Source organism: Podarcis bocagei (genome assembly GCF_964188305.1).
Source record: "Podarcis bocagei genome assembly, chromosome: 12".
Classification (NCBI taxonomy): domain Eukaryota; kingdom Metazoa; phylum Chordata; class Lepidosauria; order Squamata; family Lacertidae; genus Podarcis; species Podarcis bocagei.
Window position 1 is genome coordinate 60,647,907 of NC_138137.1, and position 24,022 is coordinate 60,671,928.

At 46.0% G+C, this 24,022-nt stretch overlaps 1 protein-coding gene across 8 annotated transcripts in view; it reads right to left on the reverse strand.

Annotated features, from left to right (window-relative positions):
• Positions 1-1,181: 1,181 nt before the first annotated feature.
• The window catches only part of LOC308569663 (GTPase IMAP family member 7-like), a 162,793-nt gene continuing 139,952 nt past the window's right edge, over positions 1,182-24,022 (reverse strand). For 4 of the 8 annotated variants that reach the window (XM_081163858.1, XM_081163859.1, XM_081163862.1 and 1 more), the window contains 2 exons: positions 3,497-3,558; positions 1,182-2,757 (listed from right to left, as the gene is read on the reverse strand). In XM_081163858.1, the coding sequence (XP_081019984.1) occupies positions 2,120-2,757; positions 3,497-3,515 (657 nt within the window). In that variant the 5' untranslated portion in view covers positions 3,516-3,558 and the 3' untranslated portion in view covers positions 1,182-2,119. Of the gene's footprint in view, positions 2,758-3,496; positions 3,559-22,923; positions 23,268-23,469; positions 23,552-24,022 lie in introns of those variants that run through there. The other 4 variants (XM_081163857.1, XM_081163860.1, XM_081163864.1 and 1 more) reach the window with 4 other exon arrangements.

Sequence of the window (24,022 nt, forward strand, 5' to 3'; positions counted from 1 at the left end):
GAATTTATCAGTGCAGTTTTCCAGCCAAGCAACGTGTACAGAAATTCATATCCTAAGGTATATGCTGAAATGTGGAGCGCTGCACTTTATAACTGGGAAAATGAGAGGGAGAGACTTAAGAGATTCTCCCATCCGTAGCCAGGAGGAAGACCACAGATGGCCAACTGCCTATGTCCTGGCTTTCACTGACTCCGCTTGGTACATTATGGAAGAGGGTCTGAGAAGGAGAGAGAGAGAAAAAGAGAGAGAACGAGAAAGAGAACAAGAAAGAGAACGAGAAAGAGAACGAGAAAGAGAACGAGAGAGAGCGCCTCTGGCAGTGTGCTGGATCAGGCCAATGGCCCTTCTAATCCTGTTCTCACAGTGGTCAGGATGATGCCTGTGGGAAACCTGCAAGCCAGGATCCATGCACAAGAGCAGTCCTCTTCCCTCCTGTGGTTTCCAGAATCTGGCATTCAGAAGCACCACTGCCTTTGACTGTGGAGGCTGAGCAGAGCTAGGTGCCACCAATGGCCCTCTCTCCTCCATGAATTTGCCTAGTCCTCTTTTCAAGCCCTCCAAGCTTACCACCATCCCTGCCTCCTGTGGGAGTGAGTTCCATAGTTTAATTCTGCGCTGCATTCAGAAGGGCTTTCTCTTATCTGAATCCTCCAACATCCAGCTTCTTGGATGTCCGTGAGTTTAAGTGTTTAAGAGATAAGCCGAGCAAGAGGCAACATAATAGATGCTTATAGAATTCTGCATAGCACAAGCAAAGCAGAGTGAGTGTTCTTGCTCGGCTTATCTCTAAACGAAAAAGTCCCAAATGCTGCAACCTTTCTTCATAGGGGAGTGGCTCCATCCTCCTTGAGCATTTGGCTTGCCCTATTCTGAACCTTCTCCAACTCCACAAGATCCTCTTTGAGGTGAGGTGGCCAGAACAGAACACCAGCACTTGCCTTACCGATAGGCTGGAGAAACGAGCTGCTGGTGAAAGCTCCCCATCTTTGGAAAAGGGGTCTGCATTTCACAGGGAGGCAGAGAAATAAGGGGTGGGGAACATTGGACCCCCAGAAGTTGTGGAACCACAACTTCCATCAGCCCAGGCAGTCATGGGCAGTGGCCAGGGATGATGGTATTCAGCAACATCTGGAGAGCCAAATATTTCTCACATCTGGTTTGCACACACACAGTGTCACTGATTGTTTATTTGCAGAGTTAAAGATTATTTATTGGCAAGTATTTATTTGCAAAAAAAATTTTATTAGGACATGTCAAAGCAATGGACAATAAGAAAAATTACAAACCCACAGCAAACAAGACATTACAGTGGTATCTCGGGTTACATACGCTTCAGGTTACATACACTTCAGGTTACAGACTCCGCTAACCCAGAAATATTACCTCGGGTTAAGAACTTTGCTTCAGGATGAGAACAGAAATCGTGCTCTGGCAGCACGGCGGCAGCAGGAGGCCCCATTAGCTAAAGTGGTGCTTCAGGTTAAGAACGGATCTCTGGAACGAATTAAGTACTTAACCTGAGGTACCACTGTAATGTCATTTTCTTATAAATTTGCAAAACTGAGCATGGGGAAGTAATAGATGGGAACCCAGAGTCAGGCAGTCCACTCCTCTCAACAAAAGCTGGTCTTCTTATGGATTAAAACAAACTCAATCCGGGAGGCGACTGGGGCAAGTAACACTCCTGCCTCAGTCTCCGTTTTGTAAAATGGGAATCATGGGTAAATGGTGTCTCTAACAAGATTATTCTGAGGGCAAACACCAAATGATGTAAAGCGATTTGAGATGAAGAAATATATTTCCTCAGGAAGTGTACAATGCCTACCCTTGCCTCTCTCAGTGGGCTGGGCGGTTTGCTTGGGGTGTTGACACAAAAGTCCCTCCCTCCTCCAGAAGGCCGGAGGAGGCAGTCCCCACTTTGGGTCCAAGGTTAAATTGGTGGATTCCAGCATCTTACTACTGCTTTCAAACCACGTGTTTGAAATATATCAGGGGAATGGTGCTCACCTGTTTTTTTCCTTTGAGACTAAGAACTGCTCTGAGACAGATTTGCAGAGGACAATAGATGGAGCCAGGGAGGAAGTGGGTTAAAGAACCCCATATGCCATGGCATACTCTATTACAGTATGTTACACGGGAATCTAAACATTTTTTTGTCCTTCTCTAGCATCTCTTCCGTGTAGCAGGGGGCTGCCTTGTTCCTTTCAACCAGGTGGTCGATCATCTCAAACAATTCGGCCACCTGCTCCTCTCTTTCCTGCCCTTCCGCCTTGTTGTTGAAAGCCAGGCATCTCCCGCCACACTGAGCGATCTGGTTCTGCAGATCCTGGTCTCCCTCCGCCAAGAACTCTTTCAAAGGCCTACCTTCCAGCTCATCCTTGCGGGTGAACAAAATGATCATGTAGTCCTTGGCTTTGCAGCTGAAGATCTTCTGGATCAACCGAGCAACGGCTTTCTCTTCTGGGCTGAAACGAGCCAGCTGAATGACTTGTATGATGGCATGGGCTCCTGGGTAGATGTACTTCACACAGGTCTTGATTTCCTCGGAAGTCGCATCATCTGGACCAGTTGTGTCGAAAAAGCCAGGCGTATCAACCACCACAACTTTCCTATTACCAATGACCGTGTCCTCTCTCTGGCACTCTTTTGTCACTGAGGAAGGAGAGACGGCCGACTTAAACAGTTTCTCCCCCAGGATGGTGTTTCCGGTTGCGCTTTTCCCAGCTCCAGTTTTGCCGACCAGGGCGATCCTCCGTTCTACAAGAAATAGGCAAGAGATGGTGAGCAAGCCCCCATCCCATGGGACAGTCACAAACCCCTGACACACACACATATACTGAAGCATGTATGCTTTCTTTGTACATCTTTGTTTGGAGAACTGCATCCAAATGCTGTGATTTGTTTGGGTAGTGTGAATTAGTTAGTTTTGTATAATAAATAATAATAATAATAATAATAATAATAATAATAATAATAATAATAATAATGGTTTTTTTTAAAAAAATTGCCTACCCTTCACCCAAGGTTCCAGGGTGGGTTACAACAATAAAGCACAATATTAAAAGCAGTTTCAAGCAACTTACAATTACAGAAACAGGGTGTGTCCTATAGACACCTCAAGCTTCAAAAGCCAGAGTAAAGAGGTCCACCTTCAGCATTCCCCAGAAGCTGCACAATGAAGGCTCCAGATGCACCTTGGGTGCCACCACAGAGAAGGCCCTGGGATTCCACCATCCCTGAACTGTTGGGGGTGGTAGAATAACCAAGAGGACCCCTTCCACCAATTGTAGCACCAAAGAGGGTCTACAGGGAAAGAGGGAGGTCTTTCAGGTATAAGGCCTGTGTCATTTTGGGCTTTAAACACCAATGTGAGCATCTTGAATATGGTCTGGAAATAAACCATGAATCAAGCTAATGTCTCTCCCATGGTTACATTGATTCCATCCAACACCATCCAGGAATCTGGGAGAATGAGATCAAATCAGCTCGGTCTTACCTGTGCTTCTCCCAGCCATATTCAGACAAGCAGAAAAATTCACAAGCCAATATTTAGGATTTCTAGATCGGAAGCAAAAGGAAACAGAATCAGCCAATGGGGAGCTTTCTGTATTAGGCAGAAATGTGTCCCCCCCAAAAAAAAGAAAAAATCTGCCTCACAGAATTCTTTTTCCAAATTAGAGGATCTTCCTAGGTGTCCGCTGTCCCAAATATTTGGCCATGATGTGTGTGTTTCACTCTTTTTATGTTCCATGCCACCCCACTGGCTCATGTTCAGACCCACGACTCCCAAATTCTCAATGACTAAAACATTATATCTAATGTAGCAAATGAAAAGCGTCTCTGCCTCTTCCAAAAGACACTTTAGCTCAACCTTTGGTGAAGCTCCAGAGGATGAGAGTCATGGACTTGTGAAGCAACCATGATGGCCCCCTCAGACTCACAGGTGGCATCTGAAGGGAGTTCGGAGGATCTGCTCCCTTCATATTTGATATGCTTCTCCATAGGATACATTTCTCTGGGGAGCCATGGGGCCACCATTTCCCTCCAGTATGTGCTGAAAGGAAAGGATGTTTTGGGGAGAAATGGCGGGTCCCGCATAACAGGAATGGCCCTCACTGACGGCTGCCCCAGAATGGAGACTGGTCAATTGGGGCAAGAGGGACACTGCCCCACCCAGCCCCCACTTGCTGCTCCTAACCCCCCTCCCTCCCTCCCTCCCTCCCTCCCTCCCTCCCTCCCTTCCTTCGTTCCTTCCTTCCTTCTGCTCTAGGGCGCAGCTGTGAACATCTTCCTCCTTCGCAGCCTCAGAGTTGCCTTGGTAGATGTCAGTAGGGAGGAGGATGGGCACCACAACAGAGAGAGTTGCCTCCGCCCATCAGTGGTTCTGGCTCCGCCCATTCTTGGGCTCCCTGCCTCCCACCCCTCCCCCAGTCCGAATGGCCACCCCTGGGACTGGGACTTTCTTTGCCTCAGATCCCAAGATGGAGCTGGCTTTGGCTCACTGTCCAAAGCTCTGGATGTCTTCTTCCCCACTGAGGGAAATGGGAAAATGCCTATCAGCTTCCAATTCCTTAGCTGAACTGGGAAGGGCAGAAAAGACCATTCTCAAGGGAAGAAGCCTTGCATGTTTCAGTTATTGCTCCCTCCCCTGCCGTGGTCTTAATAGTGCGGAAAATATAGTGTGACTCTGCTTACGTAACAGAGAGGGTCTGCCAGAGGGCACTGCTGAGCGGCCTTAAGACTGGGGCTGGAAGACAATATCCCATTCCTCCACCCCATGAGCTCACTGAATTCATGCACGGGGACGGGGCTGAGCTCTCTGAATATCCTCTACATCATAACTTCCAGAGCTGCAACTATGCCAAGGATTTAGTGGTAAACATAGTTTTCTCCATCAGGTGGAAGCGGAAGAGAGTACAGATACATACAGTTCTAAGTATTATTGTGGATTGCTCACTTTCCCTTGTTTTTGTCTGACCAGCTAACATACAGAAGAGCCCTGTGTGAGTTTAAAGCTTGCATCTTGCAATTTGCATAAGACCTGGTCCAGAGAAATATATTCTTCCTCATTCTGTCCTTGGGAATACTATTCATCTCCCTACCACTCCATGCCCAGGGGACAGGGGCAAGTCTACATTTCTTAGTTATTATCTGCGTCCCACCTCCAAAATGTGCTTCTCTTGGACCATATAACAAGGAAGAGACTGAAACAAGTTGAGGGCTTCTTATCTCAAGGTAACTGAGAAAGTTCATAGATTAAAGTGACTCGTTTGGACACAAGCAACAGCCCAGGCTGGGCAGTTCAGAGAAAATCTAGTATACTAATCTGCAGTACCAAAGAAGGTGGCCAAGATTTCTACATGAGCAGCACAAGAATGCAGGGGAGGCCGGGATCAAAAATTCCAAGGAGGAGCAGAGAGACATGGAGCCATCGCAAGATACAATTAATGTTTTGTCCATGTGGAAAGTAGCAAACAGAGGGAAGGAGAAGGAATGCAGATCTCTGCCTCTGTTTACCCTAAGTGGGATAGAAACATCTTTTGTTTATGGAGAAAGAAGAAAAAGATGAGATACTCCAAAAGTCAGTTTTCAGCTCAAGGGCTCATTTTTCATGCACCTTCTCAGCATCCCTGTTTCGGACACATCTCTCCCTTTGGGACCTCCTTACAGTTCTTTATGGTGCCTCTGGTCAAAGGCCTGCATCAGTCACCATAATCCTGCCACCCACATGGTTGCCTTGCTCAGTCCGATAATATTATAAGAAAAGAATCTGAGGTGCATCTCTCAGTGTCCTCCTGCTTGATAAGAAACCCTAAAAATTCTACTGCAAAATTAATCCTGGTGTCAGAGCACAGTGGTACCTCAGATTATAAACTTCGTTCCGGAGGCTTCCGGAGGCGGCGCCAACGGCAATGGCAGTCTCCCTTTAGCTCGGAGGGAGAAGCTCCTTTGAAACTGGGTCTTGCCGCTACGGCAAAGCGGGGACCCTGAAAAAAAAACGCAGGCGGGGGAAGCCTGCGGCCGTGGGACTCGGCGGGCACCAAAAGCGCCTCTCTAATCTGCAAAAGGACTCTGATAAGGGCCCTGGAGCGGAATGGGGGGTGCGGTGCTGAGAGTCAATCGCTACTTCTGAGGGGTGAAGCCACGCAGCTGTTGCCGGAGAGCGCTGATCTTTTTTCCTTTGAAACTTTGGATTACAAAATTACAACCCGTGAGTAAGACTTTTAAAACTGGGAATTCAAAGGGTTGTTTGGCCTTTGATTGAAGCAGCAATTTTGAATTGGATTCTGAAGTGGTGAGATGTAAAAAGGAAGTCCGTCTCCTGCTGTTGTAGATAAGATCAAAGCAAAGACGTTTGAAGCTAGAGCTGGAGAAGTGGAAAGGACTTTAAATCTCACTGTCAGACTCAAGAAACCCCTCTTGAAGTGAGGGGGGAGGAATTTATGGCTTAAGGAGGAACTGAGGGAAAGACCACTGCCTAATCCCTGCCATCGGTCTGCCAGAAATAGTAAGAAAGTGTTGCACCGTTTATGAACATTTGTTACTACTTGTGAATACTCTGTATGTGAGCTGGAAACTGGTGCCTTATACTGAACTGTTGCCTTTGCTGGAAAGTTAAAGCTATAAAAGTAAGACAGCCTTTGGAAAAGTTGCCTGGAAAAGTAACTTTTTTGCTTGAAAGTAACATTGTTGCTAAGGTGCTCCCCTAGAGGAGGACTGGGACATAGCTGGGGTTTTTCCATTACAGCTGGTTGAAAATTTTCCCATCAGAAAAGAGGCTTGAACTGTGTGAATGACCTTGAGGTTTTAAAAACAAAGTAATGGATCAGGGAAAAACCCCAGCCTACAAGGCCAAAAACCAGATATCAGCAACGAAGACATTCTGTAGTGGCACCCCCTGAAAAGGAAGATACTTGGCAGCCTGGTGCAAAGAATATAGGCCCTGAAGAGACACTGAATGCATCTTTAGATAAAATATTTGGAGCTTTGGAAAAATTGTCGACAAAAATTGATTTAAACACTACAACTATTAGCTCCAACACTCAAGCGATTGACCGCCTATTGCAGGAATCTAAATTGACAAGGAAAATTGCCGATGAGGCTAAAGAAAAGGTGCTGGTGGTAGAAAGAAAATTACAACCGATAAATAGACAACTAGAAGATCATAAGGCACAACTGTCCTTATTTGAATTGAGAGATAAACAGGCAAATTTAAGAATCAGGGTGGTACCGGAACTCGAAGAAGGCAAACTGTGTGAATTCCTCACTCAGGAATTTGAAGAATTTTGGGGCCTGGACCCAGAAAAGGATTTTAAGATATTGACAGCCTTCAGACTTGGCAAAGGAAATAAAGAGGGCAGGAAGAATAAGGTAAGGGATTCTCTGATCACACTTAGAATGAGGCAAGGAAGAAGGGCTACCCCCATGCTATCCATATAATCAGTTATCAGTAATCAATATATTCAATATATATTCATATATGCTTACACGAATCAAGGATTACAGTACTTTATAATCCATTTTGAATCAAAGGGAAGCTGTGCTTTAGCTAACTGCAAACTGCTTGGAACAGCAATGTTAGGAACCGACCTTTCCCCTACAAACCTCCGTGTGCCCTGGACAAGGGGAAGACGTGAATCAGAGATTCTGGTACAAAATCCCCTCAGATACAGGCTAAATTAATCTACAGAACAGGAACAGCAAAACCACAAAATCTCCAAACTCCCTGTCCTGTCATAACTGGGGGAAAGGTTAGACTGAGCGTCACTGCAAGCATCGGAAAGCAGAACTAGAACCCTGTGCTTGACCAGTGCTTGACCAGGAGCTGGTAGCGTGACAACAGCTTGCTGATTGGCTGATTCTTGCTGACAATATTGTGAGTCCCTCATGGTTGTCTCATGATCTATGATTTGCTGTGATTTGCTCAGGTATAAAGACCTCTGTATTTCTGTCAATCGGGGTCCCAGTTCCTTTTGGAAGCAATTCCAAACTGGGTCCTTATTGCCTGGCAATAAACTTCACCTTCTTATTCTCCATTGCTGAGTCTGTTTGATCCTTATTTTTGCACCTAGCCAAAACCACTAACTTTCACTTGCTACATTTGGTGCCGTGCTCGGATCATACAGGCCAGTAGGGTTTTTTTACCCAAAAAGAGCCGGCCCGGTTCTTGGCGGGAGAACGCTTCGGGGAACCTTTTGTCTCGCTCCAAAGGCGCCAATCGGACATCATTTCCGAAGGAGGGAGGCAATCGCCTTCGGCACGGACTCCCGGCAAGACGGAGGCAAGGACCGAGGAGGGAGAATCTGAACGTGAGCCAACAGGAAAGGCGCGCCACGAAAGGAACTCACGGTGAGTTGAGATAAAAAATGAGTGCTTGATCACCACTCTAAGCGACCCACTAGTAACCTCCCGTTAAAGGGAAAAAGAGATTCTGAAAAGGAAAGGGAGGGGAAGCTGGGTCTGCTAAAAGGGAGGCTAAGGTTCTGCAGAAAAAGGTTGGGGGAAGAAAAAGGGGGAAATGCTGTGTGTGTGATTCTCTGCCAAGTTGTTCGCCGCAGGCAAAGGGGGGCAAAAAGGGCTGGGTGTGTGTGCTGTGGTTGAATGAGTAAGGTCTGTGTTTAAAAAAAAAGGAAGTGTGTTTGGGAAAAAAAGGGGGGTTGTGAATGAGCACAGAAAGGCAAGGAAAGTGAAGGGGAAGTGTGCTGTGGTTTTCCTTGTCCTATTTTTGAAGTTGCCTAGCTGAAAGAGTTTTGCCTGGTGAAGAGGGAAAGCTTTTGCAAAGAACTATGGGGGGGAAATGTTCAAAACCAGTTCAAGCCTGTACACCCCTAGAATGTATGATAGAGAATTTCAAAAGAGTTTTTCCAGAAGAACCAGGAGAGGTCAGACCGAGTAAGGAGGTTTTAAAGAAATATTGCCAACAGATTTGGCCTTCACAGGTCAAATTTTGGCCGCGGGCCTTCAGGATTGAGTTATGTCAAGCAGTTATGGACTCAATAATGCAAAGACCGGATTTACTTAAGGAGCAGTATTATTATATTTCTAAATGGACTGCTATTTGTTTGAAAAATCTGGACTGGCTCAGGATTAAAAGAGGAAATAGTAGCAGCTGTGAGATTTTCGCTGTAAGGCAGGAAGCCAGGAAACCCATAACAACTTCTGCAGCTGACAGGAAAATTTATGTTGGACCTTCAGAGAAGGAGGGAATCCCTCCACCGCCATACAATTATAGCAACAGAAATCAAGCGATACAGCCGCCTTCAGGGCAAGTATTGCCAAGTCAAAATGTAATGGCAGGACAAACCCAACAGATCCCTAAGCCCAGCCAATCTCAGCCAGCAACAAATAATTCTCCGCAAGCCACAAACGGTGCTTCACGGGCTGCCCCACCTTCTCAAGCATCGCTGGATGTGCCTAGCCTTCCAGATTTGCCTTCCCAGCCAAAACAAACAGCAGCTTTAGATCAAAGCATGTTACCCTCCCCTCCCGAGGAAAAATTCAACCAGGACATGTCAGCCTGGCAGACACAAACAGAGGGAGCGGAAGGAGGAACCAGCACATTTCAAATGTCTGGAGCATGGGGAGAACAAATTAATTCATTGAAAACCCCAGAAAGCCATGACAGTTCAAAATTATGGAAACTGATGCAGGCACCAGCCTTGGCCTTGCCAAACCCAAATAAGGCTTTCTATCTTTTCGTTCATGAGAGATCTGGAGTGGCAGCAGGGGTCTTGACTCAAGTATTGGGAAGTTGGAAAAGACCTGTAGCTTATTTGTCAGAACAACTGGACGCAGTAGCAAAAGGATGGCCACCTTGTATGAGATCAGTAGCTGCAGCAGCCCTATTGGTCAAAAAGGCATTTAAATTCACCTTTGGACAGGAGATTTATGTGAATGTGCCTCATGCGGTGTTAACATTAATGGAATACAAAGGAAGTTATTGGCTTTCCAACGAGCGCATGGCAAAATACCAAGGGCTTTTGTGTGGTAACCCACAAGTACATTTGCAAGTTGTAAACACCTTGAACCCCGCTTCTTTGTTACCCCTCCCCGAGTCAGTGGATCACGAACCTCATGATTGCATTCAAGTAATGGACTCAATTTACTCTAGCCGTCCAGATTTGCGGGATGAGCCTTTAAAAGACCCAGATGTAGAATATTTCACAGACGGAAGCAGCTTTGTAAAGGAGGGGCAAAGGAGAGCTGGATATTCTGTGGTTACTCTAACTGATGTCATTGAAGCACAGCCTCTGCCAATTTCATCCTCAGCGCAAAAGGCAGAACTTGTGGCTTTAACCAGAGCTCTTCAGCTAGCAGCTGGCTGTAGCGTAAACATCTACACAGACTCAAAGTTTGCTTTTTTAACTTTACATGCCCACGGAGCCTTGTGGAGAGGGGGGGGGCTCATAGGGGCAGAAGGGAAAGCGCTGAAATATGGCCCGGAACTGGAAGCGCTTTTGGAAGCTGTATGGGCTCCAAGAAAGGTTGCGGTCATACATTGCCGAGGCCACAGCAAAGGAACCACAAAAACAGCAAAAGGAAATCAATTTGCAGATCTGACTGCAAAATGGGCTGCCTTATTGCCACCGCCACCTGCCTCTATAACAGCATCTCTTCTTCCTACAGCAGTTGATATAGAGCAAATAAAGCCCATTTACACGGAGGCAGAACAGGAATGGGCCCAACAGGAAGGGGGATACAGAATGTCAACACAGGATGGATGGTTTATCCTTCCAGACCAGCGAGTATTTGTTCCAGAAGCCTTAGGCAGGGACATAGTGAAACAATATCATGAGTCCACTCACTATGGGGCCACAGCATTGCGGGAAAGCCTGAATAGGCAATTTTACATAACCAGGATTTCCCAGCTGGCGGAAGCAGTATCACTTGCATGCCTTCTGTGTGCAAAAAACAACCCCAAGCAAGGCCCAGTTCCTCCACCAAGAATTCAGCAAACAGGCTTAATGCCAATGGAAAATTTGATAGTGGATTTTACAGAAATGCCAAAGGCAAAAGGGCTTAAGGCGCTTTTGGTTTTCACATGCACTCTCACAGGATTGCCTGAAATTTATCCTGCTAGAACAGAAAAAGCCCAGGAGGTTGTAAAACGCCTCTTAACGGAGATCATTCCAAGGTTTGGTCTACCAAGGTGTATAGGCAGTGACAATGGTCCAGCGTTCATTGCATCAATAGTGGATGGTGTATGCAAAGCCTTGCAAATACAATGGAAACTACATGCGGCCTATAGACCTCAAAGCTCAGGAAAAACAAAGGATGAATTGGACTCTAAAAACACAATTAGCGAAATTGTGCCAGGAAACTCATTGTAAATGGGTAGACATGTTGCCTATAGCTTTGTTTAGGATCAGATGTTCACCAACAAAGAGACTGAAACTTTCTCCATTTGAACTTTTGTATGGGAGACCACCTCCAATAGCCATGGGAAAACCAGCAGACTTGACTCAGGTGGGGGGGCCGATAACAGCAGAACAAATCCAGGCTCTTTCTCGTATTTTTCTTGATTTAAACAGGTGGTGTCTCCAATGCATTCCCATCTGCTTATCTGATCCAGTTCATCCTTTTCAGCCGGGAGACCGAGTGTGGGTTCGAGACTGGAACCTCTGATGGCTCGGTGGAGAGGTCCCTACACGGTTCTGCTGGCCACACCTACAGCAGTAAAAGTAGCGGAAGTAACGCCGTGGATTCATCATTCTCGTCTGAAGCGGTCTGAGGGTCATTGGAACTGTGAGCTGAACCCGTCTGACCCTCTGAAGTTGAAGCTCACCAGGAACCCCTGCACCTAGCCCCACCAGAAGTGGGCAGGAGCACGGGCATCGGGACTACAGGTCTGTTCTCACTGCACCCTGGAAGCCAGTGAGTCTACGCACACCGGAAGATTTGGGAGCTGCACCAGCGTATGGGAGGACCCCTACCAGTTAAAATTTCAGTCAATCCCAGATTCCAGCCAGAATTTGCATATAAACCCTTAGTACAAATAACAATAACAAGGGTGAACAAAAGGGGGGACATTCGTGACAAGTGGGTGGATTGGGTAGCTGCATACGGTTGTTACATCCCTTTTTTTCTTTGGGAATTCTACATACCAGATTGGGCACAAGCGGGTCCAAGACAATAATAATAATAATAATAATAATAAATTTTATTTATATCCCGCCCTCCCCAGCCGAAGCCGGGCTCAGGGCGGCTAACAACACTAAAATAGTGCCACATTATAAAAACATCATAAGAATTAATTAAAATCAAAATTGATGGCAACCATAAACTAAAGTATTGTAAAGATTGCCAAAGGAGGGAGTCAGGCTGTGCCCTAACCAAAGGCCTGGTGGAACAGCTCTGTCTTGCAGGCCCTGCGGAAGGATGTCAAGTCCTGCAGGGCCCTAGTCTCTTGTGACAGAGCGTTCCACCAGGTTGGAGCCGCAGCCGAAAAAGCCCTGGCTCTAGTTGAGGCCAGCCTAACCTCTCTGTGGCCTGGGACCTTCAAGATGTTTTTATTTGAGGACCGTAAGTTCCTCTGTGGGGCATACCAGGAGAGGCGGTCCCGTAGATACGAGGGTCCTAAGCCGTGTAGGGCTTTGAAGGTTAAAACCAGCACCTTAAACCTGATCCTGTACTCCACCGGGAGCCAGTGCAGCTGTTATAGCACTGGATGAATGTGATCCCGCAGCGAAGACCCCGTAAGGAGTCTCGCTGCGGCATTCTGCACCCGCTGGAGTTTCTGGGTCAGTCTCAAGGGCAGCCCCACGTAGAGCGAGTTACAATAATCCAGTCTGGAGGTGACCGTCGCGTGGATCACAGTGGCTAGGTCAGGGCGAGAGAGGTAAGGAGCCAACTGCTTAGCTTGGCGGAGATGAAAAAATGCCGCCTTTGTTATAGCTGCAATCTGCGCCTCCATGGAGAGGGAGGTATCGAAGATTACACCCAAACTCTTAACAGACGGTGCTGGCACTAATTGCACCCCCGCAAGAGATGGGAGTTGCCCCCTCAATCCCATATCGTCCCGTCCCAGCCAGAGGACCTCTGTCTTCGAAGGATTTAACTTCAACCGGCTCCCACGTAACCATCCAGCCACAGCTTCCAAGCATCTGATCAGTGTGTCTGGGGCCGAGTCAGGATGGCCATCCATCAACAGATAGAGTTGGGTGTCATCAGCATACTGATGGCAGCCCAGCCCAAAACTCCGGACAAGCTGGGCGAGGGGGCGCATAAAGATGTTAAAAAGCATCGGGGAGAGAATCGCACCCTGAGGCACTCCACACACCAAGGAGTGGCGGGATGACAGTTCCCCCCCAAGCGCCACCCTCTGTCCCCGACCAGAGAGAAACGAGCGCAGCCATTGAAGGACTGCGCCCTGGATCCCCACGTCGGCGAGGCGGTGGTCCAGAAGTTCGTGATCGACCATGTCGAAAGCTGCTGACAGATCTAGAAGAATCAGCAGCCCCGACCCGCCTCGGTCCAGCTGTCTACGAAGATCATCTGTTAGGGCGACCAGAGCCGTCTCGGTCCCATGACCAGCGCGGAAGCCGGACTGGAATGGATCCAGAGCCGATGTTTCATCCAGAAACCTACCAAGCTGTTCAACAACCGCTCTCTCAATCACCTTACCCAGGAATGGAAGATTCGAAACTGGGCGGTAATTGGATAGATCTAAGGGATCTAATGATGTTTTCTTTAAGAGCGGACGCACCACTGCCTCCTTCAGTTCCCCTGGGAATGTCCCGGTGCCAAGGGACAAATTGATGATATCCCCCAGGGGGGCCCGCACCTCGTCTGGACACGCTCTAATCAGCCAAGATGGGCACGGGTCGAGAGGACAAGTGGTGCGTCCGCTCTTAAAGAAAACATCATTAGATGTTCACATACAAGGGAGAGTACATGCCAGGGGAACCAAGGAGAGCCATACGTAGCTTCTCCTACCCACCTCCCCAAGGAGCATTTCCCGGTGCTATACTGGTCACTGTAGCTATTTTTCCTCCGCCACCCACAGGTCCCTTCAAGGTAGCAGTTGCAGAGTGTATACAGTGTGAGTTGACCTCACCAGTTCGACCAGAACCTGGGGACCACTAATAAGTCCACTGGGTGCGGCCGAGCGGGAGGCTATATCTCACTAAAGGGTATGTTCTGGTACCTGCTACCTTATATAATCGTTGCAATTTCACTCCTTCTGGTCCTGATCATTGTATTTTGTGTATATAAGAAGGATCACAGTATTAACATCGACCTAGAGCCAGAACTGATAAGGTTTAACCTTGAAGGCATACATGGGGAAAATGAAAATGAAGCTTCTGTTGATTTTGATGTGCTTGTGGCTCCAGAGAGGCCCAATGGTAGTAGGTAATGTCTTTATAAACCATGCTGAACACATGTTCCAGATATATGGGGAGAATGCTACCCTATATTATGAACACCCAAGGAAGGTAGCAGACATGTCCCTTATACCAGGATTAATCAAGGATCCTGATGTTGTTTTGGCAGGCCTACTTTACAATCAGAGTGGTCTCTTTGCAGCCCCACCTACGGAAATGAATGACATCCCCTACCGATATATCAGATATACCAGAACCACAAAAGGTCTATGTTTTTGTTGTCATGCCACTGGAGTATGGAATTCCAAATGGAAGTATTGGCCCCAAGTTAAGTACCACATTGACAAAGGATGGCTGGGAAATTATACCCAATGCTCGGATAAATTTTGGCTTTGGGGTTCCCACAATGCCTCCTACCAGGGCAATACAGTGGTGCCCCGCAAGACGAAATTAATTCGTTCCGCAAGTTTTGTCGTCTAGCGAATTTTTCGTCTTGCGAAGCACGGTTTCCCATAGGAATGCATTGAAAATCAATTAATGCGTTCCTAGGGAAACCGCCTTCAGACCAGGTCCGGGGACAGTCTGTCCCCCGACCTCTTCTGAAGGCTGGGGGGGGGGACAAGGACTCTGCTGTCCCGGGGAGATTTTAAAATGCTGGGGGTCGGCAGCGAACACTTCGCTCCTGCCCGCCAGCATTTTAAGATCGCCTGGGGCAGCGGAGAAGTCTCTGCTGTCTCGGGAAGGCAGGCGGGGGGGGGAGCAAAGACTTTTGCCCCCCCCGCCGGCCTTCAGAAGAGGTCCAGGACCTCTTCTGAAGGCCGGCTGTGGGCGAAAGTCTTTGCTCCCGACCACCAGCAATTTAAAACAGGTCCCCGGAGATTTCCCTATGGGCTTTCGTCTTGCGAAGCAAGCCCATAGGGAAATTCGTCTTGCGAAGCGCCTCCAAAACAGAAAACCCTTTCGTCTTGCGGGTTTTCCGTCTTGCAAGGAATTCGTCTTGCGGGGTACCACTGTACTACCTCTTCAGATTTGTACCCATACTTTCCTCAATACTCGGTTAATTTCACTGGACAAGGGTCCATTTGTTCTGGTTGGATGAATAAAGATCCTAACCTCTGGTTTCTATATGATGGATTGGCGACAAATTTCCACCCAGGAAATTTCCAGTGTGTCAGTGTAGGGGCATTTACCTTTCCGGTTGCAGTGGAGGTCAATCACAAGGTACCTCATCTTGCAAGCAGACGGAAGAGGGCGGCCCTGGGCGAACACTGTGAAGATGAAATTTATCTGACAAATTCTGTAGGGAGAGTTGGGGGTGGATTTATAGGATTCCTCTCAATGGGAATTTACCCAGGAATAGTTTCTGAGCAAAATAGAAAGGCACTGTTTGCTCTTACATACAGGCTGGAGAAAACTATCAATGCCACCACCCATGTCTTGCGCTCTCTGCAGGCAGAGGTTGAGGATTTGAACCAACTGACAATGACCCATAGATTGGTTTTGGACTACCTCCTTGCACGATCAGGCGGGTTTTGTAAAATTGTCCCAAAAGGTCGATGCCAGGTTAAATTCCACGACCTCAACAAGACAATTGAGGACCAATTGCTAAAACTGCAGTCTCTGGTAGCTGACAACACACCCACTCAGAATCCCTGGGAAAAGGTATGGTCGTGGATACCAGGAGAGGGATGGGTGCATGGCCTTCTGACCGCCTTAGCTATAGGAGGATTTGTTTTTCTGTTGTTTCTTTCTGTAATTCCTTGTTGTCTGTCTTTGCTCAGGGGAATGATAGCCCGCAATGTTAAGCATCTCACTGACCCTCATATTATGGCAATATACAGAGCTTGCCTCCAGTGCCAGATGAGCCAGAGGAAGACGATGGTTACGAGCGAATGCATAGGGAACAGGTCCCAGTGCAGGAACAGGCCCCACTGCAGGAAGCAACGGTTTATTCTGATGTCCTGAGTGGTGTTCAAGCTCAGGAGTCAGATGAATCTTCTCTCTGAGCTTGAAAAGGGGGGAATGAGGCAAGGAAGAAGGGCTACCCCCATGCTATCCATATAATCAGTTATCAGTAATCAATATATTCAATATATATTCATATATGCTTACACGAATCAAGGATTACAGTACTTCATAATCCATTTTGAATCAAAGGGAAGCTGTGCTTTAGCTAACTGCAAACTGCTTGGAACAGCAAAGTTAGGAACCGACCTTTCCCCTAAAAACATCCTTGTACCCTGGACAAGGGGAAGATGTGAATCAGAGATTCTGGTACAAATTCCCCTCAGATACAGGCTAAATTAATCTACAGAACAGGAAGAGCAAAACCACAAAATCTCCAAACTCCATGTCCTGTCATAACTGGGGGAAAGGTTAGACTGAGCGTCACTGCAAGCATCGGAAAGCAGAACTAGAACCCTGTGCTTGACCAGTGCTTGACCAGGAGCTGGTAGTGTGACAACAGCTTGCTGATTGGCTGATTCTTGCTGACAATATTGTGAGTCCCTCATGGTTGTCTCATGATCTATGATTTGCTGTGATTTGCTCAGGTATAAAGACCTCTGTATTTCTGTCAACCGGGGTCCCAGTTCCTTTTGGAAGCAATTCCAAACTGGGTCCTTATTGCCTGGCAATAAACTTCACCTTCTTATTCTCCATTGCTGAGTCTGTTTGATCCTTATTTTTGCACCTAGCCAAAACCACTAACTTTCACTTGCTACAAGATCAAAGGAGGAGAGAGACAGAATATTAGGCCTACATTACCAGAAATCGCTGGAAATTCAAGACTCAAGAATAGAAATTTTTAAAGACATCCCAAAACACCTATTGGACCTCAGAGCTAACTACAGAGACCTGGTGGACCTACTAAGAAGAAACAGCATTATCTTCAGGTGGGAATTCCCCCAGGGGCTGTCGTTCACGTATAGAGGGGAAAAGGTGAAGATAAGATCTGAGGAGGATAAAGAGAGATTCCTGAAGGACCACGAGGAAAATCTACAAAAAGAGGCAGAGGGAAGAGAACCAAAACCAAAACCAGGAGTTTTGGATTTGACAAAGCTACCATTGGAATTGGACAAACGAGAAGTGTTACCACCAACAGACCAAGAATTGGGTGCAGTTGGAGGAGACGCATAACAATCCTACAATGTCTCTGCAGGTGCTAAGTTGGAATATTAGACTCCCCTGACAAGAGGGGGGGGGAATTCACTTATTGAAAAAGGAAAAATTGGATTTGATATGTGTCAGGGAACTGACATCAGAGCAGAGGGGGGAGGCGAGGCTTCCAGACTCTGCAGGAGAGGGAATGAGTAAGGGTAGAGAGAGAGCATCTCGGAGGAGAGGCTCCGAGACTCTGGCAGTGAAGTCAGTGAGGAGGGTGGAGGACCACCACTAAGCACGCCCACTCTGCGCAGAAGGGTTACGCGCAGAGAGGCGAGGCGAAGGTTGTCAGTTAAGGAATTCTTATGCTGGAGGAAATTTAGGAGACGCCCACTCACGGATTCGTCGAGCGACTGAGCAGCAGCACCCAAGCTGCTCAGTCAGGGAAAGACACAACCGCCCCTAAGCAGTTTGGAACAGCTAGAGGTTTACACACAAGCAACCCCAATTCCCGTGACAATATGTTTGCAAGAAACCCACGTGATCAGAACACATAGGAAAGTTTTAATTAACAAAAGACTAGGACAAGAATTTATCTCATCAGACAAAGTTAAAAAGAGAGGAGTGGTGATCTATGCAAAAGAAAATCTATCACCTAAATTTATTTTTAAGGATGACCAAGGAAGATATGTGGCTATTGAAATACAATATCAAGGTGAGAAATTTTTGATAGTAGGAATATATGCACCAAATGAGGGGAAGTCAGAATTTTATAAGGAACTGCATGAGACATTGTTGGACTTTATGGACTTTAACATCGTCATGTTGGGCGATATGAATGGAGTGGTATCGACAAATATGGATAAATCGGAAAGACAAGTGGTGACAAAAGATGGAAGACTACCGAAAACCTTTTTTGAATTGACAGACAATATGGACTTAATTGATATTTGGAGAACGAAGAATCCCCTGAGTAAAGAGGGGACATTCTTTTCTGAAGCTCAAAAGACCTGGACAAGGATTGATCAAATCTGGATAACTACAGGAATGGCTCCCAAGATTCGAAAAGTGGAAATCTGCCCAAAAACTTGCTCCGACCATAACCCTGTGAAGATGGAAATGAAACCAACATTGACTGGTTCCTTCAGATGGAGGATGAACGACGCCTTGTTTAGAGATTCAGAAATTACCAAGAAGGCCCAAAAAACTATAATAGACTATTTCGAGATAAATTTGAAGACCACAGTGGAGAAAAGAACAATCTGGGACGCAAGTAAAGCCGTAATGAGAGGGTTTTTGATACAACAAAATGCAATAAAAAGGAAAACTCAAAATGAGAAAAAGGAGAAGATCCTGGAGAAAATAAGGGAAGGAGAGAAAAAATTGAGACTTAAACCAAAATCTCAAGAGATTTTGAGAGAAATTAAGTTATATCAAGTACAATATATGAAAATGATAAATCAGGACATTGAATGGAAAGTTAAACAGATGAGACAAAAGACTTTCGAATCAACCAATAAATGTGGAAAGCTATTAGCATGGCAGTTGAAGAAGAGACAAAAACTAAATACGGTTACTAACCTTGAAGTTGGTGGAAAGAGTATACAGAAACCACAGGAGATTAGAAGCTGCTTCCAGAGATATTTTAAACAACTCTACACACAAGGGCCGCAGAATGAGTCAAAAATTGATCAATTTTTGAAATCAAATGGATTACCAAAAAAAAAAAAAAAAAAATCTCAAGAAAATAAAGTTTTATTGAACTCCAAAATATCTGAACAAGAGGTGGAAGGCACGATTCAGAATATGCAACTGGGCAAATCTCCAGGGCCTGATGGATTAACCTCCAAGTACTATAGAACCTTAATTTGCTGACAATTGAATTCAAAATTGGAATACAGAAAGGGAAGGTATGAGGAAGTCGTGAAAGTAAGCTAAAAGAAAGTAAAAACTGGAGTTATACGTGTGTGTTTTTGTGTGTGTGTTTGTTAGTATGTTATTGTTATGGTGTTGTTATTGTATTGTGGTGATTTGTTAAAACTTCAATAAAAATTTAATTTAAAAAAAAAACACAAGTACTATAGAACCTTAAAAGACTATTTGATCCAACCTTTGAAGGAGGTTTATAATGAAATTATGGAAGGGGAAAAGGCACCGGAGATGTGGAAAGAAGCTTACATCACACTTATACTGAAAACTGAGAAGGAAAAGACACAATTAAAGAACTACCGCCCCATATCCCTACTCAATGTGGATTATAAAATTTTTGCAGATATTTTGGCCAGAAGATTGAAAAAAGTTTTGGCAGAAGTGATACATAAAGACCAGGCCGGCTTTCTTCGTAGAAGACACTTATCGGACAATACGAGGAATGTAATTGACATTCTAGAAAAGCTGCAGGTGAACATTAATACAAAAGCAGTTTTGATTTTCGTAGACGCGGAGAAAGCCTTCGACAATATTTCCTGGACTTTTATGAAGAAAAATCTTCATGGGATGGGGGTTGGTCAGAACTTTGAAAATGGTATAGGTGCGATATACTCTGAACAAAAGGCTAAACTGATAGTAAATAATATGGTTACAGAAGAGTTTAAAATTGAGAAAGGGACACGACAAGGTTGCCCAATTTCCCTATTGCTTTTCATTTCGGTCCTGGAGGTTTTGCTGAATATGATTAGAAGGGACCAAATGATTAAAGGTATTCAGGTCGGAGTTAAACAATATAAGCTTAAAGCCTTTGCAGATGATTTAGTGATGACATTACAGGAGCCGATATCTAGCACCAAGAGGGCATTAGAAGTAATCCAGGATTTTGGTCAAGTGGCAGGTTTTAAGTTGAACAAAATGAAAACTAAGGTTTTGGAGAAAAATTTGACACCGATAGAGAGAGGTTTCAGAAGGAGACAGAATTAACATTGGTAAAGAAGGTTAAATATTTGGGGGTGAACATGACATCCAAGAACGGGAATTTATTTAAAGACAATTATGAGAAATGTTGGTCAGAGTTGAAAAAGGATTTAGAAATTTGGACAAATTTGAAGCTTTCCTTGCTGGGTCGAATCGCTGTTATTAAGATGAATGTATTGCCGAGGATGTTATTTTTATTCCAATCACTACAAATCATTGATAAGATGGATTGTTTCAAGAAGTAGCAAAGAGACATATCTAGATTTGTCTGGCAGGGCAAAAAGCCCAGAATAAAATTTAAAATTCTAACAGATGCTAAAGACAGAGGGGGGTTTGCCCTGCCAGACTTAAAACTTTACTATGAGTCAGCAGCTTTTTGCTGGCTGAAGGAATGGCTGCTTCTTGAGAACACGGATGTATTGGACCTTGAAGGGTATGACAATATATTTGGGTGGCATGCATATCTTTGGTATGGCAAGGTTAAAGCACATAAGGCATTTAGAAACCATATTGTCAGGAAATCACTGTTTAATGTCTGGATAAGGTATAAAGATTTTTTAGAGAGTAAAACACCAAGGTGGCTATCACCTATGGAAGCGAAAGCTTTGAAAAAACTGAACATGGAGGCTAAATGGCCAAAATACTGGGAAATTCTAGAACAGGAAGGTGACAAACTGAAATTGCAGAGTTATGACAAGCTTAAGGAGAAGGTGCGAGACTGGTTACATTATTTCCAAATAAGAAAGGTATATAACTTGGACAAAAAAATTGGTTTCCAGGTGGAAAAATCAAAGTTAGAAAGAGAATTGTTGGAACCCAATGTAAAGACACTTTCGAGAATGTATAATCTGCTGTTGAAATGGAATACTGAGGAAGAAACAGTAAAATCGGCAATGATAAAATGGGCACAAGACATAGGCCATAACATTATGTTCGCTGACTGGGAGAAGTTGTGGACCACCGGGATTAAATTCACGGCATGTAATGCCTTAAGAGAGAATATTATGAAAATGATGTATAGGTGGTACATGACCCCAGTCAAGCTTGCAAAGATATATCATTTGCCCGATAATAAATGTTGGAAGTGTAAAGAAATTGAAGGTACATTCTTTCACCTTTGGTGGACGTGCCCAAGGATTAAGGCTTTCTGGGAAATGATATATAATGAACTGAAAAGGGTATTTAAATATACCTTCCTGAAGAAACCAGAGGCCTTTCTCCTGGGCATAGTTGACCAATCAGTGTTAAAGAAGGATAGAACTTTTTTTATGTGGTGTTTCAGACACATCTCTCCCTTTGAGACCTCCTTGCGCTCCTTCATTGTGCCTCTGGTCAAAGGCCTGCATGAGTCACCATAAACCTGCCACCCGCATGGTTGCCTTGCTCAGTCTGATAATATTATAAGAGAAGAATCTGAGGTGCATCTCTCAGTGTCCTCCTGCTTGATAAGAAACCCTAAAAATTCTACTGCAAAATTAATTCTGGTGTCAGAGCACAGTGGTACCTCAGATTGTAAACTTCGTTCCGGAGGTTCGTTCTTAACCTGAAATCGTTCTTAACCTGAGGCACGCTTTTGCTAATGGGGTCTCCCGCTGCCGCTGTGCCGCAGGCAGGAGATTTCCGTTCTCATCCTGAAGCAAAGTTCTTAACCCGAGGTACTACTTCGGAGTTAGCAGAGTTTGTAACCCGAGGTGTTTGTAACCCAAGGTACCACTGTACAGGGGTCTTTCCCACATTTTCCTGGAGTAAGTTCCACAGAACTTAATGGGGTTTCCCACCAGAGTAAATATCCTCACTACTACTCACAGACCCAGGTGGAAAAAAAGGCTAACTTTGCCCCTGAGGACAGACTTTTGAAGCTAATTTGTTCAACCATTGAAGAAATTCATTGTGGGAAACTGCCAGACCCTTAGAAAGGGTAACCATGTCAGCAGATTGCAGCCATTTTTGGCAGAAACCCCCCCACTCCAGAGTTTTTTACAAATGCCCTTTGAAAGGTTCCCTGTGCGAAAACCCAAACTTTTCTGGGCCACTCCCTCTTGGTCCCATAAACCCATCTCCATTGCCCCCTAATCTACTGTATAAAAAAGTATTATTCAGAATAGCATTTTGCACAACCCACTAAGCTAGGTAGTAACCCAGTAACATTTTGCAGGACAGCAACCATTGCACAATCATTCAGAACTATTTCGTTTAATTCACTCAACCATACTGGTGAACTTGATTCAGTGATACCAGCTTTTCAAAGCCATTTGACCTCCAGGGCCCCCTGCCCCCCATGGCAACCCCACTGCCCCCCAAGCCCCAAGCACGGGGTGGTACCTCCCAGTTTGGGGGCCCCTGCCTGGCCGTCTCTGCCTGCAGGTTGGCAGGCGTAACTCTGTGTGCAGAGGCTCCTTCGCCTAAAAGTTTCCTAGGACGGAAGGGGGAAAGAATGTTACAGCCATTTCGAGAGTCACAATTGTAGGGGGTGGGAGGAGGGGGCGGAAACAAAGCTGCGTTCCCCACATGTCTAACAAGAGTCCCAAATTAAAAGGCAAACAGGAAAGACACGGAGCATCTCCAACACAGACTGATCTGCTTCCCAAACCTGCAGACTCGGACCTTCAACTCTTGCAGCTGCCGCTCACGCCTTCCCAACACCAAGCTGTGGGTCTGAGGGAAGTGTGGGGTTCCTCTGGCTCTCGGGTGCTTCTGCAAGCGCCGCGGAAGACTCAATGGGGCGAGCAGAGTCGTCTCCGCTTGGCAATTCTCTTTTGGTGAATGAGAAACAAGTCAGAGAAACCTCCCTGACTTCTCAGAAAGGGCTCTGGGCTGCTAGCCAGAAATATTTGGTGGCACTGCAGGGTGAGAGGGGGGCTGGATTCGCCCCTCCCCGTTTTATTCCCCTCTGAACAGAGTCCCTGGTCCACACGAGAGAGAGAGAGAGAGAGAGAGAGAGAGAGAGAGAGAGAATAACGCCCATCAAGCGCAGCTGCTCTCTGACAACGCAGAGAAGAAGGTGCGCTTCTCTTTCTGCGTTTGGGAACCCCAGGCGTCGCCTTGCGCAGAGTGGGACCCTTGCTCCGTCTCGCGCAATGTCGCCTGCACTGACTGGCAGGCGCTTCCCAGGCCCAAGTCTCTCCCCCAGCCCCACCTGGAGAGGCCGGGGGTCAAACCTCGGACCTTCTGCATGCAGGGCAGCTGAACTGATTCTCCTTCATGGCGAAAGACTCCCTTGCTCTGAGTTCGAGTGCGGATGGGCTGGAGAGAACAAAGGAGGGAAGGGGGAGAGTTCACTTTGACCGGCGAGCCGAGGTCTTGATCCCTGAATTCAGTGATTTGGGAAGAGATGCCAACGAAGGATTGATTTTTCAGAGAGACCCTTTCTCTTTCCTCTGCCTCTCCTTTCTCTATCCAATTCAATGGAGAGATTTCTTTCTTGCAGGGAGAAGCTGTGTTCCGAAAAATCCCTGGTGTGGGGCAGAAGAAGTTATTTCCATCTTCCCCCTACTGATTTTTTCTTTGTCTTTTTGTACCAACCCCCCCCCCCCAGCTCTAATTTTGGGATTTGTCAGTCTCCATGTTTGCAAATTTCAGGCAATTCTGCCGGGGGGGCGGGGCGGGGAAGGACATGCTCTTTTACAAATAAACTTTAAAACCCCTAGAAGGATGTTCCTGCAGATTGTCAGGCTCCTTTAACTGCTAAT